Source organism: Mycteria americana, chromosome 3 (genome assembly GCF_035582795.1).
Source record: "Mycteria americana isolate JAX WOST 10 ecotype Jacksonville Zoo and Gardens chromosome 3, USCA_MyAme_1.0, whole genome shotgun sequence".
NCBI classification, from domain to species: Eukaryota; Metazoa; Chordata; class Aves; order Ciconiiformes; family Ciconiidae; genus Mycteria; species Mycteria americana.
Window position 1 is genome coordinate 90,699,082 of NC_134367.1, and position 17,927 is coordinate 90,717,008.

General features: G+C 37.3%; 1 protein-coding gene across 6 annotated transcripts in view; it reads left to right on the plus strand.

Annotated features, from left to right (window-relative positions):
• Positions 1-17,927, plus strand: part of PRKD3 (protein kinase D3) — a 48,480-nt gene that overhangs the window by 21,752 nt on the left and 8,801 nt on the right. For all 6 annotated transcript variants that reach the window (XM_075496064.1, XM_075496060.1, XM_075496066.1 and 3 more), the window contains 7 exons: positions 2,905-2,982; positions 4,999-5,182; positions 6,742-6,865; positions 9,688-9,765; positions 11,415-11,691; positions 14,860-14,912; positions 15,288-15,360. In XM_075496064.1, coding sequence (XP_075352179.1) covers positions 2,905-2,982; positions 4,999-5,182; positions 6,742-6,865; positions 9,688-9,765; positions 11,415-11,691; positions 14,860-14,912; positions 15,288-15,360 — 867 coding nt within the window. The remainder of the gene's footprint in view (positions 1-2,904; positions 2,983-4,998; positions 5,183-6,741; positions 6,866-9,687; positions 9,766-11,414; positions 11,692-14,859; positions 14,913-15,287; positions 15,361-17,927) is intronic.

Consider the following 17,927-nt stretch of genomic DNA (forward strand, 5'->3'; position numbering starts at 1 on the left):
TTATTTAGCATATGTGAAGATGCATGACTTCAGTTCTCAGCCTCTTTTATGCAGTTCCCAGGGCGTAACTATGACATTGTGATCTTCTTCCGGCTCTTTATTGCTTGATAGTGCAGATCTGTCAGCTTTGTTGCAGTAAAGAAAACTGTAGTGATGAATCCTAAACATTAATATGGAAAGGACTTTCCATTGCTCTCATGTGAGTTTGTCAAATGTGAGTACCAAAGGTCAACATTTTGAAAGAGGTTGCTTAATACATTTTCAATTTCCTTTAGTAGAAGAGAGCAAAAATTGTAAGCTTATAGCTGTGTTATTTCTTTTGACTAAAAATACTGCTGTCTCATGTAAGGAAGTAGTTTTATCTTTCGTTTCTGTTTTTATTAATTTGCAGTCTTTGTAGTCCGTTTGAAGTCTGCGTCCTTGTCATGGTTTAGCTTCAGTTGGCAGCTAAGCACCACACAGCCACTCACTCACCCCTGCCTCCCCCCTGGTGGGATGGGGGAGAGAATCTGAAAAGCACAAGTAAGAAAACTCGTGGGCTGAGATAAGAACAGTTTAATAATTGAAATAAAATAATAATAAATTGTAATGAAAAGGAAAACAACAAGAGAGAGAGAGGAACAAAATCCAGGGAAAAACAACAAAAAACCCCAAGTGATGCAACTGCTCACCACCTGCTGACTGATGCCCAGCCAGTCCCTGAGCAGTGATTGCTGCTCCCTGCCCAGCTGCCCGCAGTTTATATACTGAGCATGATGTCATATGGTATGGGGTAGCCCTTTGGTCAGTTTGAGTCAGCTGTCCTGGCTGTGCCCCCTCTCAGCTTCTTGTGCACCTGGCAGAGCATGGGAAGCTGAAAAATCCTTGACTAGTGTAATAATTACTTAGCAACAACTAAAAAATCAGTGTGTTATCAACATCATTCTCATACTAAAATCCAAAACACAGCACTATACCAGCTACTAGGAAGAAAATTATCCCAGCTGAAACCAGGACAACCCTGAACTGTGTTTTATTTTTTTTTTAATTTTTTTTTTAGTCAGTGTGTCTCTTGGATACATGTAATACATAAATAATGAAGCCTGAAAAAGCTGCTTTACAGTTTTAACATAGATGCTACTGACCATATACACTTGTTGTGACTGTATATCCAGCTGAACAAATGGGGCTACCACATCAGTTTTAGGAAAGTGAATGACATTGGATAAACATAGCATTTATGTATGGAAAACAAGCCTAGAGAAATGTTGTGTATACACACAGGACAGAAATAAGTGTATTAATAGGCCTCCATTTATGCAGTGTGATCCTATATGTATTTTTAATATATCAGGAATAGATATCAAAATATTTCATACTGCTTTCTCCTACAGATTCTTAAGATTTCCTACTGACTTCCTTGTGCACATTCCCAAAGCTTGGGGTCTTTCAGCAGTCCCATGTTCCTGAGTACTCGTAAGAGCCCTGGATTTCTTGAATTCATCCAGGCTTCTACTTGGACTCTGAGGATGATCTTCGGGATGCTAAGGCTATATTTGTGGTAATAAATTCCTAGACACTGAAGTCAACTGGGACAAAATGACCTGTGCTCATGAACAGGTCTTCTTAGCATCCCAGCCTGGGTGACTGTATGCAGACTGCCCGTTGGGAACAATTTCATGGGATGCTCTGATTTATGAACTGGTCCTGGGAGCTGTTTGGGATTGTGCTAATGCTGTGGGCCAAAAGCGTGCTAGGGGATGCTTCTAACTGTTTACTAGACTAGAGAGTTGCATTGCAGTACCCAAGAATGTTTCTGGATGTAGTTTAATTTATTAGGATTGACTCACTCTTAGCCTTTCTAGTTCTCTGGTAGGATTTGAAATGTCTCTGTTTCTTCCAGCCCCCTTCAAACTAGTGAAGTAACCATATTCCTTAATATGGACTGAAAACATTGCTATAGAAAGGACAGTTCATTGGTCTCCTAGGATGCTTCCTTGTAGGCACTCAGAAGCTGAACAGGATTGTATTTTGCTCCAGGGTTTGGCTTCTCTGCTACTAAAAACGGGGAGATAATGATTTTTCCCTTGTCTGGGCTTAAAAGGAAAACACAATAAGCTTTCTTTGGATAGCAGAAACGGGCAAAATTATAAGTTTGAAAACAGTTGTGGGGGCAGTGGGGAGTTTTGAAATTCATGATGTTGATACAGAGTTGAACATTACAGCAATGGTGCTAATAAAGGAAATTCCCGTTAATACCACTAATGTTGTATGCTGGACTTTGTTCAGTAGGCTGCATCTGATACTGCAGATGCGGAAATGGCACACATCCAGGTTAGATTCTATCTCCATGTCAGGCCAGATCTGGACATAATGTTATTCTCTCTGCCCTGTGTCAGCAGGCAGAAATGGAGCTTCAGTGTTCAGTCAAATCTGTAATCTGAATGATAGGGGAACTGGACTTTGGGATTTACTGCAGAGCATATTTGCTCTATGATATAAGTGTGTGATCCTAGACGCTCTGATGGCTGCAAGCCTTAGGCAGCAGGTGGGGAAAAATGATAGAGATGAGACATTTAAATCGTATAGCGATGGAAAAAAGGGTGTGGAACAGATGAGAGGATGGGAAAAATTACATCATAATGGAAAAAATAACTACAGAGAAAGCTAGATAAGTAGAAAACTGTTTTGTACTGGAAGGAGAAGTGTTGACATAATAAATAGTGATGGGGAAAATCAACGTGTGACATCAGGACAAGATTGTTAATTTTCTTCTGGAGGTGACCTCATTGGTACTGTCTTCAGTTACGTGCAACCGTATGAATCTGAACTGAAGCTTGTGATGGAAGTAGTGAATGATAGAATGTTAGTGTCTGAGTCGGAGTAGGATTCTGGTATCATGGGCTTATTTATCTTCTGTTTTAGATTGCAGATTCAACTGTCACAAACGCTGTGCATCTAAAGTACCTAGAGACTGTCTTGGAGAGGTGATTTTCAATGGAGGTAAGATGAGAAACGTGCTTTCAAATACTGACAGATCGTTGGAGGCTTAACAAGATGCATTAGCTTTTGGTTCCCTCAGCTTTGAATATTTTACCTCTTTTTGTTATATCTTCCCAGTTTTTTCACCTGAGATCACTGACAATTAAAAAGATCCACTCCTAAAACTTATGCTCTGGTGACTTTAATTTTACTCAGTCTTGGCAAGTACAGTATGCTTTGCTTGAGATTGCTCAAGGAAAATAAAAAAATCAAGAAGCCTTCTCAATGTACAAAAATTAAACATCTGTTGTGATCAATCTGCTCATTGTTCACCATGAAATATGTATTTTTAAATGTTAATAACTGAAGACAAGTACCATTTTTTGTGACTTTCTCATATCCATGATTTTTAGTGGCCAGAGCTAGCCCAGCAGTTTGTGAGGTAACAGAGAAAGGAAAAAACCAAGCCAAACCAAACCAAAAAACCCCACTCTAATGTTTTGAAACCTCAGTTAAGGAGGCCTATTTTCTGAATAGACCTTACAGAGTTGAAAGAGGAAGGTGAGGAACGGTATGTAGCAGAAAGTTTAGTCTTATTCTTAGAAGTTTTAGACCAGCGTTAGGCTGATGAAATACGGGATGGATGAACAGACAGTGAGGTGGATTGAAAGCTGGTTGAATGGATGGGCCTGGAGGGTGGTGATCAGTGGCATGAAGTCTAGTTGGAGGCTGGTAACTAGTTGTGTACCCCAGGAGCCAATACTGGGTCCAATCCTGTTCAACATCTTCATTAATGATTTGGATGATGGGGCAAAGTGTACCCTCAGCAAGTTTGCTGATGAGTGGGAGGACTGGCTGATATGTCAGAGCATTGTGCTGCCATGCAGAAGGACTTCAGCAGGCTGGAGAAATGGGCTTACAGGGGTTGTTGGACCAGATGACCTCCAGAGGTCCCCTCCAACTTCAACCGTTCTGTGGTTGTGTTGCCCAAAACCTTGATCCTTGGCATGCATGTTTTTGAGGGGAATAAAATTGATGACATGCAGCAGATCACACCAAATTGTACAACCTGATTCAGAGGCCTGGGCAGCAGCCCTGTTAGCCAGTGGGTCCATTGCCATTGCACAACGTATCCCATCCATTCATGCTTGCCTTCTCCAGCTCCAAGGCTCTTGCCTGGGTCTTGAGATTGGTGGCTGTGAACAATAGTGTGTGCAACATGTTGTTGCTGCAGCCTGCTCACCACCCTTGTGATGCTAAGGTGCTAGAGCACATAGTTTGGGAACTACAGTTTCAGACAATTCTTCTGTGGACATAATGAGTCGTTTATTTTTTTTGTTCTTTCTCCCACCCTTAAATTGAACTCTCCTCAGACCAAAAAAAAGAAAAAAAAAAGACTACAGATGAAGGTATTTGTATGTCTTAATTCTTAGTCTTCCACAATGAAAGTTGTACAGCTTTTGGAAACTTTAAACTTTTTAAACTTCTGTTAGCAGAGTCAGATGCGAATAAGATCTGTTCTGCTTTTCTCTTTTCCTGCCATACCACAGCCCCCTTTTTTTCTCTCTTACTTTTGCTATTATGGGCTACAGGGGCAGCGAGAACAGAGTTGGGTTTCTGTTAATGGAGAATTTCATTTGCACAGGAGTAATTCTCTGGGCCATCTCTAGCCATCAAAAGGTTACTTTGTACTTATTACTTGTGGAACAGGATTACTTAATGAGATTTAGGTTTAGACCTTAGGCCTTTCACTCCATTTCTTTCAATATGATTCTTGTTTTGGTTGGGTCTGTCTTCCCTTGGCATTTAGCAAAAACAAATTGATAATGTTCATTAGCACACTCTGCATCATTTGGCAAAAACTTGAGGATTTTGTATATTCTGATTGTACTTTTATGTTTACTTGCATAAATGTGAACCAAAGAAGAATTTTGTGGAGTTTTTTGGGTTTTTTTTGTGTGGTGGTTGTTTGGTTTTGGTTTGTTTTTTTTTTAATTGTGTATTTGAAATAATATCTGAACCTTGTGTTGTTTCCAGAACCTGCTAGCCCAGGCCAGGACTTGGACATGCCAATGGAAGTTGATAGCAGTGAAATGAACAGTGACGGTAGTCGGGGTCTAGATGATGCTGAAGAGCCCTCTCCTCCAGAGGACAAAATCTTCTTTATGGATCCATCTGACCTTGATGCAGACAAAGATGAGGAAGCTGTCAAAACCATCAGGTAAGTCATAAGGTGGATTTCTTTGCTCTGGATGTACTTTCCTCAATATTTTGAAGTAAAACTTTGAGTAAAACAGTTCTGATTAGCCCAGTTTTACTGCTTCAAGTGTCGTTTTTTCACTTGTGGGTTTTTTTTTAACTTGAAACTGCTTTGTAAAGTTGTTCTGTCCCAAGCAAGCCTGAAACATAAATAAATTAAAATAATATAGTCTCTTCTAATTGGAAAAAGTGCTGAGCTGTGACTGTTATCAAAGAAATAAAGCCAGATTATCAAAGCATAGTAAAATTTATGGCTTAACTTAACATGGCTAAGACATGACTAAGATCTTTGTGACATTAGCCTAATTTAGTTACTGTTATACATGTGTTGATTTAAAAGGAATTACTTGCGATATTTTAATGTTCACATCGCAGTTTGTATGCATTTTGGGCAGAAGTTTGATTTATATAACTTGAATGTGATTTTTCTCAAGTCTTCTATCCAATAACTGTTACCTAGTTCCTTCAATCAAGTTTGGTCTTTTTACTTTCTGTATCATTCTGAATAGCGTCATCTTGATTTTCTTAAGTCATTCTTAATAATGTAAGAGCAGTTGTATTAGGTCAAACCAAAGGTCATTTTAGCTCAGTGCTTAATAGCAAATATGTGAGGAAGAGCATATAGTGATATCTTCTCACCTTTCAGTGATTTATAGCTCAAGGACTTCCTGAGTTGGAAGTAGAATCTTTTTTGTGTTCCACCACTAGGTAGGATTTTTCCATTTATTTCTAATTGCATTTGAAGCAATTAAAGGTTTTTTGGCATGAAGAGCATCCTGTGGCAGCCAGTTCTACAGTGTAACTGTGTGCTGTGTTAAAGCATCCTTACAATTTTTGTTTTTTAATCTGCCACGTGATTTCATGTGTTTGCAAACATTTCTGTTAGTGCCACATGTGGGAGCTCTGGTGTTAAGCAGGCAACTTAGTGGTTCACTTCATCTTCAGCACTATTAAAACCTGTATGTTTAACTAATGACTCTGTCAGAATGTTAGGGATTGTCAAATCTTTGTCTGTAGGACAGTTAATATCCCTGAGCATTGATAAAATTTCCTAGTGCAGCTGTGATTTGAATTAACACACCCCTGTTGATATTTTCATAAATTGAAAGTATGCTTAGATAGGGACCTTTATTAGTGTAATAACAATATGAAGAAGTAGCATAGTCGACTTACACAGGCAAGAGAAAATAATAGCAATGCTGATGTTAATTGTATTTTTATGCTGGATTAAGACCAGCAGTCTCGGCTAATTGTTTTGAGAGAGGATGATTTCTGTAGGTGTCCTCATTCCAGTGTGTTTCTTCTGTGTTCGACAGAGTAATTTAAGTACTGCAATACTTGCACTAGGAGAAGTAGGGGGAGCTCAGATACCTTATCAATTTCATCTATCAATGAAGTAATTTGTATGGGAAGAAAAGGTGCCTGTTCCTGAAAACTATGGGCTAAATGTGTAGTACCAGTATAATTACAGTACTGTTGTATTTTAACTTGTTAAATATTAACTGTTCTATCTTTTTTTAGTCCTTCAACAAGCAATAATATTCCTCTCATGAGAGTTGTACAGTCGATCAAGCACACAAAGAGGAAGAGCAGTACAATGGTGAAGGAAGGATGGATGGTCCACTATACTAGTAGAGACAATCTGGTCAGTGACTTTAGATTCTTCCTACATTAAGTTAAATTATTTCTCTAAACCAGTGTATTTTATTTCTCTTATTTAGATATTCTGATTTACAGTATCATTTGAAAGAACTTAACCATGAAGTCCATTATAAAGAAATCTGGTGCAAAGGAGAAACTGTAGTTTATTCAAAATTCTTCATGTGATGATTCAACAGTGCTTTTCCTTCACCCTTTTAAGGAGAAGCGTCTCTAAATTGTCTCAAATGAATTGTATGTTTAAGATTTCAGCTTTCCCGAGATAATAATTTGGAATAATATGCTTATGTCTTCTTTCTGTTTAGCAGTTGAACTAAATATTTGTATCAGTGTTTTTATTCAACTACATGAAAAGGTGGAAATCATTGTAAAATGATGAGTACTGAAATGGTTGACACTATTATTCTAATAATCTAGGTGTCTGTAAAAATTTATGTGTAGATATGGGAGCCCTTCATTCCTCTAGCAATTCACTCTATCTAAAAGTAAGCATTAGTGAACACCATCCCCCCAAACTCACTATTCCTCTTGATGTCAGTGGAGTAGAGTTGTGGCTTGACTGTATGTCCTTGGGTATGCAAGCATCCTCCAAAAAGACTACGTTGTTTGTTTCCAGTGCTACTGATAATGATCTCTTAACTGAACCTTCTTAGGCAAGCTTGTTGATTTTGTGGATTGAGGAGGAAGATAAGGAATAATAACTGGGTTCCATAGAGTTGTCTAATGGGAGGAAGTCAATCCTCTTGTCTTTTGGTAGATGAATGAAAAAGATGAAGTCAAGAAGTTACCAGATTTCGTGAAGCACAGTGTGTCATATTGAGACTGTTCATGAAAGGCAGCATAAATACTTTTGCATTCTTTGTCTCTACACAGGAGTCTGATTGAAGGGAACTTCAGGAATTTAGAGAAGCAAAATTATTTAAGTTTTGTTGAAATCAAGCTGAGGGGTGATAACTAGTCAGCTCAGGTTACTGTACTATTTTTACTTTTTGTGATTGTCAACTAAACAGACCACTAAGTGGTCTGTCAGAAGGTGCCTTACAAAACATTTCTTTTAAAGTACAGTTTTCTAATATCTAGATGGATTTATCACAAACCAAAATAAGTATCTAGCATATTTCAGATGAGATTCCAGCCAAGGCTACTTTACAGACACAGTTATCATCAGCTGGCTATAGAAAAAATAAGGCCAGGTAGTAGACAAAGATAAGTATTTCTAGCAGTGTTCAGGGCAGACCTGGTATTTGGCTCCAATTTAGTCTTTCAGTACAGCCAGTACATTTTTCCATGGACTTTTTTGGACCTGCTCATAGAACAATGATCAGATTGTACACCTTAGCTTAGCTGGATTTTTTTCATCTGTCAGTCTGGCTGCTACCTAGATGACATCTACTGAAAAAGGCCATTCAAATGAAGTGGAGTATTCTGCCCCAAAGCAAGATACCTTCAGCCAAGCAAGATCTCATAGAGCTTCCTAATGGGAGGAGGCCATCAGCTGTTTCCCTTGACTGCTCTGCTCTTAGCAATGTCAGACTACTTCCTGTTCCTGAAACAACTTGGGCTTTCTGTCAGTTCCAAAGAGGTTCATTTTAACAGCAATATCTGTATACTTCTTGCTGACCCTGGATAACAAGATATTTCACCCTTTATAATGAGAAGTTTCTGTATAATCATCTATATTCTTTTCCTCACTCTGAGCCCATGCTTTCTCACAATATGGTATGGGCAGATTTTGAATCCCTGAGAGAGTTACCAACCTGTTCCATAATTCCACCCCTCCGATGTCTTCCCTGATTCATGATTTAATAAAGGGCATATATATCCAAAGGACAGGTTCAGCCTTATGCTTTCACACAGTTTCCATTCAGTGCTGGCTTGGAATTCCATTTAGTTAAATCCATTCATGTCCTAGCTTTCTTTGTCTAACTCCTACAGTAGTCTTAGCTTCCCCATGACTGAAGTGATTTAAGCTCTGCTGTATTATGTTTCAAACTAGTGTAATCCTAGGCCAGAGTTAAGGGCCTTGGATTTTTGTCACAGAAAAATGAAAATGGGTTTCTAACTATATGAGCATGGTGCAAGCAAATTAAGTTAGGTTCATACAGCCGTATTGGCTTTCTAAAAGCTTCTTTGTTTTGAGGGATGTTCCTCTGCTTAAAATTACAAGACAGTTATGTGCAACAGCTTATTCATATTACTTTTTGGTGGAGACAATATTTCTTATTGGTAGAGACTTCCAGAAAACGGCTATTTAGTCTGTCTTTATTTTTATTTTCTTTTTTCCCCCCAAGGTATTTTGTCCACTTGAATCTCATAGTCTGTCTTGCCACTGTGCGCTTTTGACCTTCTAGAATTCTGTGTTGGCAAAAGAATTAAGGACTTGTTAGGCTTGCTTAGTTCTTCAACCCTTGCAATGTTGGTGTGAGGGCACAGAGGGAGAAAGCATGACTCCCACAAATATTACTAAATTAAAATAATTCAGGTTTTGTGAGCACGTGCACCTGGAGTGAAACCTGTGTAGTTAAGTGCTTTTCCTGTACGAGATAACTGCTGTTGTCACTGTTATTACTGTAAGGTAAGTGATATTCTTTTCTAGTTTGTGGAAGTAATTTTATGAGCCTCTCCTTGAGTTTAAAAAAATCTTTATTCCCAAAGTGTATATTTTCATGTATCTGGTCTAAGATGCAACTGTAGGTTAATGTTAGTTGATTATCTTAGTCATTTAAAACATTTCTTATTTAAATAATCAGATAACAAAAGCCATACCAGTGATTTATTCCTTACGTTATTGTACTGTGCCTTTTGTAGAGAAAAAGACATTATTGGAGACTGGACAGCAAATGCCTCACGCTATTTCAAAATGAATCTGGAACAAAATATTACAAGGTAATTAATAGTGAGTAATAATTATGTTGCACTTGGTTTACTCAGTGCTTTATAGATCTGAAATCTGCTTGTGAGCAGTATAAGTATGATCTCCATTTTCCCATCTTTTTTTAATCAAAACTGTGACAGGTTAATTGTTGGCCAAAGCTTGTAAGTGAGAAGGACCAAGACTAACTCTGAGAAGTTGCTTGCAGCTCCTGTTCTAATCTTCTTGAGTATGTCTCTCCTTACATTTTACGTGTACTGTTCTCCTGAATTACCTAGCATATTAAGCTTTCTTCACAATTACCAGAGAATTTGTTTGGCCGCCAGTCTAATGAAGGCTAGGATTTTTGCTTTCTAAAAGTAGTGACTGAAAGTTTGCATGCTTATGTATTTTATTTCGAGGTTCCCAAAATTAAGTTATTCCCAACTGTACAACTGAAAGTTGCAAGCAGGATTTAGTGGAAAATTTATTGTGCAGCCTAGCATTATATAAATAAAACTTAGCAGTAAGTTTAGTATATTGTTAATATAGTAATGTGTTCAATGGTGGAATATTCAGAAAATGTGTTTGAATGTATAAACAGGATTTTTCCCTTTCTTGTCTTACACCTTTAGGTGGGGGTCCAAATCTTGCAGCTTCTTCCTTTATAACATCTCTAAGATCAAGCCTTTTCTCTGTACACCCAGCTAAACTTGCCCAGATCCTTTTCATCCTTATCTTGACCAATGCAGTCTCTTCTTCTCAGACCTCCCTGATACTTGTATTGCCCTGTGCATTCAAAATACAGCTGGTAAAATATGTTCCTTGCTTGTTGCTCCGTTATGTCACTGCTTTTAGTCCTTTGACTTGCCCCTTTGACCCCCTTTTTTTAACTGCTTAAATCTCAGGTTATTTGTCTTTGCTGTTAGAATCATTCACAGTTGTTGCCTTTACATTTATTTGCTCTTCATCTTAATCAGCTACTGTCTCTTATCCCCCTAATGCTAGCCCAGTGTTCACCTGCTTGTTCACTACTCTTGCAAGTGACGTGCACCTGTACACCTTCCCATGTGTGTGGAATGTCCTCCTCCAGCTAGTGTGAACTTGCAACCATTTCTTCCTTCAGATCTGTTCTCTAGTACTGCTTGTACCATGATCTTAAACTGAGAAAGTAGAGCAGTCAGTAGAAATTGTTAATATCTGTATGAAAGAGAACCTTTACCCAAAACGATTCTGATATGTGAAGCAGTGCTTATTGACTAGCTTGTATAACCACATCCTCTTCTTAATGTTGTCGTTTCACTTTTTTCCCCTGTCACATTCTTCTGTAGCTAAGCTGTATAAACTACAGGGGGAAAATGGTCATTCTATAGTTGTGCATCATTTGTATGTGGTGGGGGCGTGTCCCATGCTGAATATAAATGCAGTTTGTCTGAGTAGAGAATAGTAGTTGTATAGAGAGAACTGTGGTGGAGCTGGAAGTCTATCTAGGCTTGTATAGAGGAGTTCAGAAAACTGTGGGTGGGCAATGGTCATGCACAGTTTGACATTAGTTATGAAGCTTGGTGTTTTGGTATTTGATATATTTGCTTTTATTTCTTTGCAAACACTTTAAGTTTTGAATATCAGTATATTAAAATATTATGTGCATTTTCATTTTTTAATCTTTAATATTTTTCTTCAGGAGATTCCACTTTCAGAAATTCTCCAGGTGACTCAGCCTCGAGATTTTTCAAACGTGGTGCAGGGCAGCAACCCATACTGTTTTGAGATCATCACTGACACGATGGTGTACTTTGTTGGCGAAAACAATGGCAGCAGTCATCACAGTCCTGTTCTTGCTGCCACCGGAGTTGGACTTGACGTAGCTCAGGGCTGGGAGAAAGCCATTCGTCAGGCTTTGATGCCAGTCACTCCTCAAGCTAGCGTTTGCACTGCTGCAGGACAAGGAAAAGATCACAGTAAGCAGGCAGACAAGGCACTATTATTCATATTCTGAAGCTGTTAATGGTAGAGATTCCTTTCAGAAAAGTGCTTAGTTAGAGTAAAGTATTGTCTTTCTCTTCTCTGCTAAATTGCGTCCATAATTTTCCACAAGTCTCTAAAAAGTGACACTCAGGTTTGTGGAGGGTGGGCAAATCCTTTAATCTGTTGTAGCAGGAAGAAGTAGTTAATCAGATTTACAATATGAATGCATATTGCAGAGCTTTATTGTTAGGAGCATTAAGAACTCATGCGTAGTTGCTAGATGTAAAAAGGGACCATAGTTTAGATATTTCTAATATACTTTAAAAAAATAAAAAAATATATATTCACATTATATACATATACTTTGAAAGAACTAGATTTGGATGCTTTTTGATGTTATCCCATATATATATATATATATAAAAATTTTTTTTTTTTTAAATCTGTGAGATGTCAGTAGCTAAGGAGAAGAAAAGGAGTTAGTGATGCAATGTAAATACTGCCAGTGATGGAAAGAACTTTTGCTGAGCTGTGGGTAGTAATAAAAAGTACCCTGTTCTTCTTTTTATGCACCTGTCTTGCCTGCCTTTCTCTGGCATAGGATCATATTCATTATCAAGGCTCCACTAAACTATATATTGTGTTCTTTCTCTTCAGACATCTCCTTGTTCCTTGCAACAACATTCATTCATATTCTGTACTGAGATTTATGCTTTCATTCTTTAGTTTCCTTTCATCTTCCAGCTACTCCTTAATCTTCTTTTAGTGAAATTTTCTTTTGCAGGAGATTCTGAGATTAGTTTCTCTGATATCTGCCTACTCTGAATCAACAACAGTTAAGGACATTAAATACTAGTCTGAGGTAAAGGCACTTTCTGAAAATGCAACCATGGTCTCAAATGGTAAACTACGAAATGCCGGTACTGGTATCTGTATTTAAGTACAGTGAAGACACATACCTGTAAGATGGTACCTCATAACTGGCCTTATACATATATAAAATGCCACTTTTGATATGAAATTCTTAGCTCCAAATATATATATACCAAAGCCTTCTTTGTTTTCTAGAACCTAAGGCTTACTGTTGCTGAGACACTTGCAAAGACAGGTGTTTTTTTGAAAATCGGTATTTTTTCAGCTATAAATAATAACATTTTTTTATATTAAAACTTGACAGTGGTAGGGAATAGAGCTGCAGGGGTAGATGCAGAGAGGAAGTATTTTAGCATGTTTAGGATTGTAGGAGAATAAGAAACTACCATGAGTTGTGGAGTGGCGTTCCCATATTCTTAGACAACTCAGGTTGGTTTTTAGACTCTAAAAAGCCCAGAAAATGTCCATTCATCCGTCTCCTTCCTACACACTGTTAGCCATGAAATGTATCCCAAGAGCCTTTAAGAAAATTAGACTTCTAGTTAAAAAAACAAAACCTCGAAAGCCTCAAATATACTCTTTTAAATGACAAGACCAAAAGAGGAGGGAGACTTGTGCTTAAAATACTTGCAGCAGCAGGGAATTTGTAGTGCCAAAATGTCCACAAGACATTAGCTAGTCAGTTTATACCACATTCTAGCCAGAAAGTAGCTAGAAATGAGGACACTCTTCCGGACTGACCCATGGGAAAGAGTCCTTACTGACCTTGTACCGGGTGGTTGGGATGGGATGTTTCTTTGTGGGATGTTTCTGAGCTGAATTGAGAAAGAGAAGATTAGTAAGCTGTTACCTGGTATAGATTACATATGGAATCCTGGCATTACTGATTTCTTCAGAAGTGGCAATTTTTCAGCCCTTATTATACGTTTCAGATACTAGAAAAATGGGTTTATTTGGAAGGAATAATTCAATCTCTACTTACCAGATATTTTGTATTCTGTAGCCATCTGTGGAGAAGGGTTCAGTGTGTTCTCTTTAAACAGTTTCAAAATCCATATCTTCACTTTCTAGTTACCTTGTTTCTACCTTGCTGCTGTGTGGACCTTAGTAACTTTTTTGTCTGCCTTCTTTCTTGTTTTTCCTTGTGTTCTGTACTGTTATTCCAATATAGACTACACTATAGTCAATAATCAGTAGACATATGCAAGGCTGTAATTCCAGTTCATATGTCAGATGCAGTTTCAGAGTGTTTTTGAGCGCTAGTATTTGTTGCTATCTTAAGTCTGTAAAGTCCTTCTTTGAGAAGGTGGCAAAAATCAGATACAGACACTTTCTTTGTTCTCTGAAATCTCAACAGTCTTCTTAGGGTGATAAAGGCTCTTTTCAAAGTGCTAGTAAATCTATAGTATATCTTCTATCCACCTTGTAGGTGAATTTGTTCTACTTTTTTTTTTTTTATTATTGGAAGTTAACGTAACAAATGGTAGGTGTCCATTTTTCTGAGACGCTTCACCTCTGTCTTGGAAGTCAAAGGAAAAAGGTGTTTCCTGCCTTCCTTGATGTATCTCTTCTTGTCTGTGCATCATAATGTTATTCCTGTAATGAAAACTTTGTGTCAACATCTGCTGCAGGCTGAAAAATTCTGTATCTTTATCTGGTGCTTTTACTTGCAAATTACACTTCCTAGATGTGCTTTTATATTCCAAAGATTGATATGCTTCTGTAGTTTGTCCATGAAACAAAGTTTGTTTATATTATGGGGTTTGTTGCTTTTTTTAATTCTCAGGTCTTCTGTTACTTGCTTTGCTTGATTTGTTTCCTTTTCTTATGCATTAATTTTGTATATCTTGATGCGACAGAAAATCAGTAACTACATTCATTTGACTGTAAGGGATCTACCTGGTCCTCTTCCCTGTGTTTTTCTATATTACTACCAGAAATTCTTAGTAGTTTAATGAACTCTGATACAATTGCCATATTACTATTGCTTTTGCTTCTCCAGCTCTCTATTGTATACATACTTGTACTGTTCTACTATTTTTGTAATCAGCGATATGACAAAAATAGACAAATAATCCCAGCAAAACTCCCAGGGTTGTTTATCTAATCAGTCTGTGAAATTTGAGTTCCAGGGTATGATGTTTCTCCAGAACATCAATAAAAATTGTTGCACTGTGACTGGGTTAGAAGTCAGTAAAGGTTTTTTTGTTTATGTTTTTTTCCCCCTTTTTACTAGAAAAAGCCTGCCCTTCCTATTTACTTACTCAGTTATATCTTCTTTATTGCAGAAGAGTTATCTCTGAGCATCTCTGTTTCAAATTGCCAGGTCCAGGAGAATGTGGTGAGTCATGCATTGTATAATCATGGTGTTTGTTTACCTGGGTATTACAAAGTAATTGGTAGTAACAGTGTCTGGATGAGAAAGCCACACCAGGGTATTGTAGCTAAAGAAGTCTATGTTATATACAGGAAGTAATCCATTTACCTGGCACAGCTGTTAGTTTGTATGTATGTATGTCCCTGCTTACAGTGCAGCTAAGTGGATCCTTTTGAGGAAAGGTTTGTTGTGTTTTTTCCACTCCATTCAGGGTAATAATGGCACCCTTTACGGAGTTTGATTAACATAAAATGTAAATACAGCTTAGCCAGTACTAATATGCTCATGAACATTTTGATGTCTGCTGATATTTGTGATTTCTTTTTTTTCATGCATTAGGATATCAGCTCTGTGTATCAAATATTTGCTGATGAAGTGCTGGGTTCTGGTCAGTTTGGTATTGTATATGGAGGTAAATTACATTAGATTCCATTATGCATTTATTAAGGTAGAATGTCTGTCTGCTTGATATAATTACCCTTTTCATATTTGCCTAGCTTTATCTAGAACATGCAGGTGAAGTTTATCTTGTTAAAAGTTTTGTTTGGATTACTTTACTGTGTCTGCAGTTTTATGTACAGTATTTCTTACAATTCATTTTTTGCATTTAGAGTTTTGCATTGGTATCAAAATCAGTTTAGAATATGTATTGCATTTTGACCACAGTTAAATACAAAGCAATCTCTAGTCTGAATTTGGCCTTGGTTAATGTTTTTTTTAATTGCCAATTCTAACACTGTTGTCTGTATTATACAGTATTAGAAGTCATGTATTTAAGGAGGCTGTCAGCTATACCTGCTTTTAATGATATCTGAGAGATGTGGCCAAAAGCAATTAGAAAAATACATATTTTAGTTTATGCTTTGACCATATGTTTATGCAAACATATTATTGACATATTTTATGCAAACAGTTTCGTTACAAATTTCTGTCATCGGGATAAAGTAGAGGGAGGAATTATTTGTCAAAAGGTCTCAATTTTAGGTTTCAAATGTAGTTTTCTCACTTATAGTTTCTAAAAACTTCTGTTGCAATATATAACTTGTTTCTAGCATGTAATCACAAAAAGAAGAAATACTAGAAATGCATCATATGAACTCTGTTTCTCTTTTTTTTTTTTTTTTTTTTTAATCCTATGTGTTGTATCTCAAGTGTTGAGAAAACCACAGACCATCAGTCTGGAAAGAAAGAAAAAGTGATAACTAATCATTTAAAAGTGGTAACCTTTCTGCTTCTGTCATGTTGTCCTTCTAGTCAGGAAGTATTGTGGCTATGATTTTCTGTGTGCCAATTGTGTAGTTAAATACTTTTCCTTCTTCTGAACTGCTTGATGGAAATGCAGTTTGATGGTCTGGTTTTACATCACTCTTGAGATGTGTCTGTTTCTTTCCCTCTATTTCTTAAAACATAGTGTGAATCAAAGTACGCTCCCTCTCTTATGAATAGAACATGCACAAATGCAGACAGTCGTTTAATGTTTTGATTTTATTTCTATATATACTCTCCTAAATTGCCTTTTACATAAATCTTATCTTGGTGTTTTTCATGACTTAATGCTTATAAATGCTTATAAGCATAATAAATGCTTATAAAAGGCTTTTATTAAATCTTTTCACTTAAAGATCCCTTAAAATTTATAGGGTATGCATACTCAATTTCTTAAGATAAAATCACAAGCTGAAAGAGCAAGAAAAGATAATAAAAAATAATATTCTTTTGCTGGCTCTGCACACTGCTTAACTGTTCCTGGTGTTTGGGGAGACTAGATCTGGTAACTTCTAATACTGGCTTCTCCCCACCTGTGTAGGCTTGCTGAAATAATGGTAACAAAACCTTTTATTTAAACAAATAAAGGTAAAATTAAGTTGCTTACATTGTTGTGGTTTTTTTTTTTTTTTTTGTTGGTGGGTGGGGTTTTTTTGTATCCTCTATTCTGGACAAACATTTACAAATTCTAAATCAAGAAGTTATGGGATATTGATAGCCAACTCTTGTTTCTTTCAGTGAGAACAATTTCCCTCTGCTTTTCCTATTTTTCCTTAGTTTTGAAGGGTCTGAAAAATGGAGAGAGAAAAAAAAAATTCTTGACAGTTTCTTACTGATGTAAAACTTGCCCTGAAACCTGGTTGGTTGTGTTTTACTTGGGAAAAGGAATTTTCAAGCTGCTTTTCTGTTAATCTTTCTTCATGTTCAATTTTTAGCTCTAGTCTAGCTTCTGTAGCAAAGTGTGTTGTTAGTTTGGTGGTTTTGCTTTATATTCTCTTGCAACCTAGCATTTGTCTTCTGGGTTTTGCATCTAGTTTGTAATTGATGGTATTTCTGCTACATTTCAATATAATTTTATATCTAGTGGAGCCAGACTGTCCCTGAATCTAGGGTTTTATTTAAATTATAGCTGGGTGCTGTGATTTAATATTTTGCCGAAAAATTGCTGATTTGTTACAGACAAAATGACAAAACTCCACAGATCTGTCTTGAAAGACTTCTGGCTTTATGCTGTTGTCTGTGACAGTCCATTATACAGTGTATGCTTTCCTTAGGACTAATGTAATCTTTTTAAAATTTATTTTTTGCTCTCCAATTGTTAGTTCTATTTGGTAACCTTGTAAACCCTTTTGGACCTTGAGTGATGTCTCCACTAACTGCCTTACTTCATTGGTGGAGATAAGCCTGGTTTTGACCCCCCACCTTCATGATGATGTTTAAGGCATTAGCTGCTCGGCACAGCAGCCTTTGGAGCGATTCCTATGCCCTGCCTAAGCCCTGGCCACCAGTACTGACTGCAGAGCAGCAGGTGAGGCCTTGCTGGGTGGTTAGTGAGGCATAGCTGGGCTCCCCATTCCAGTCCCGGTAGAGTCCTCTGTGCCGCTTGCACTGTAGCTGTGTGTGTCGTCCCTTTTCTTAAAATGGCTTTCAAATTCTTCACTGAGCAGATAATGACTTTTTTCCTTTTGGTGCAGACTTATTGTTCTATATTAG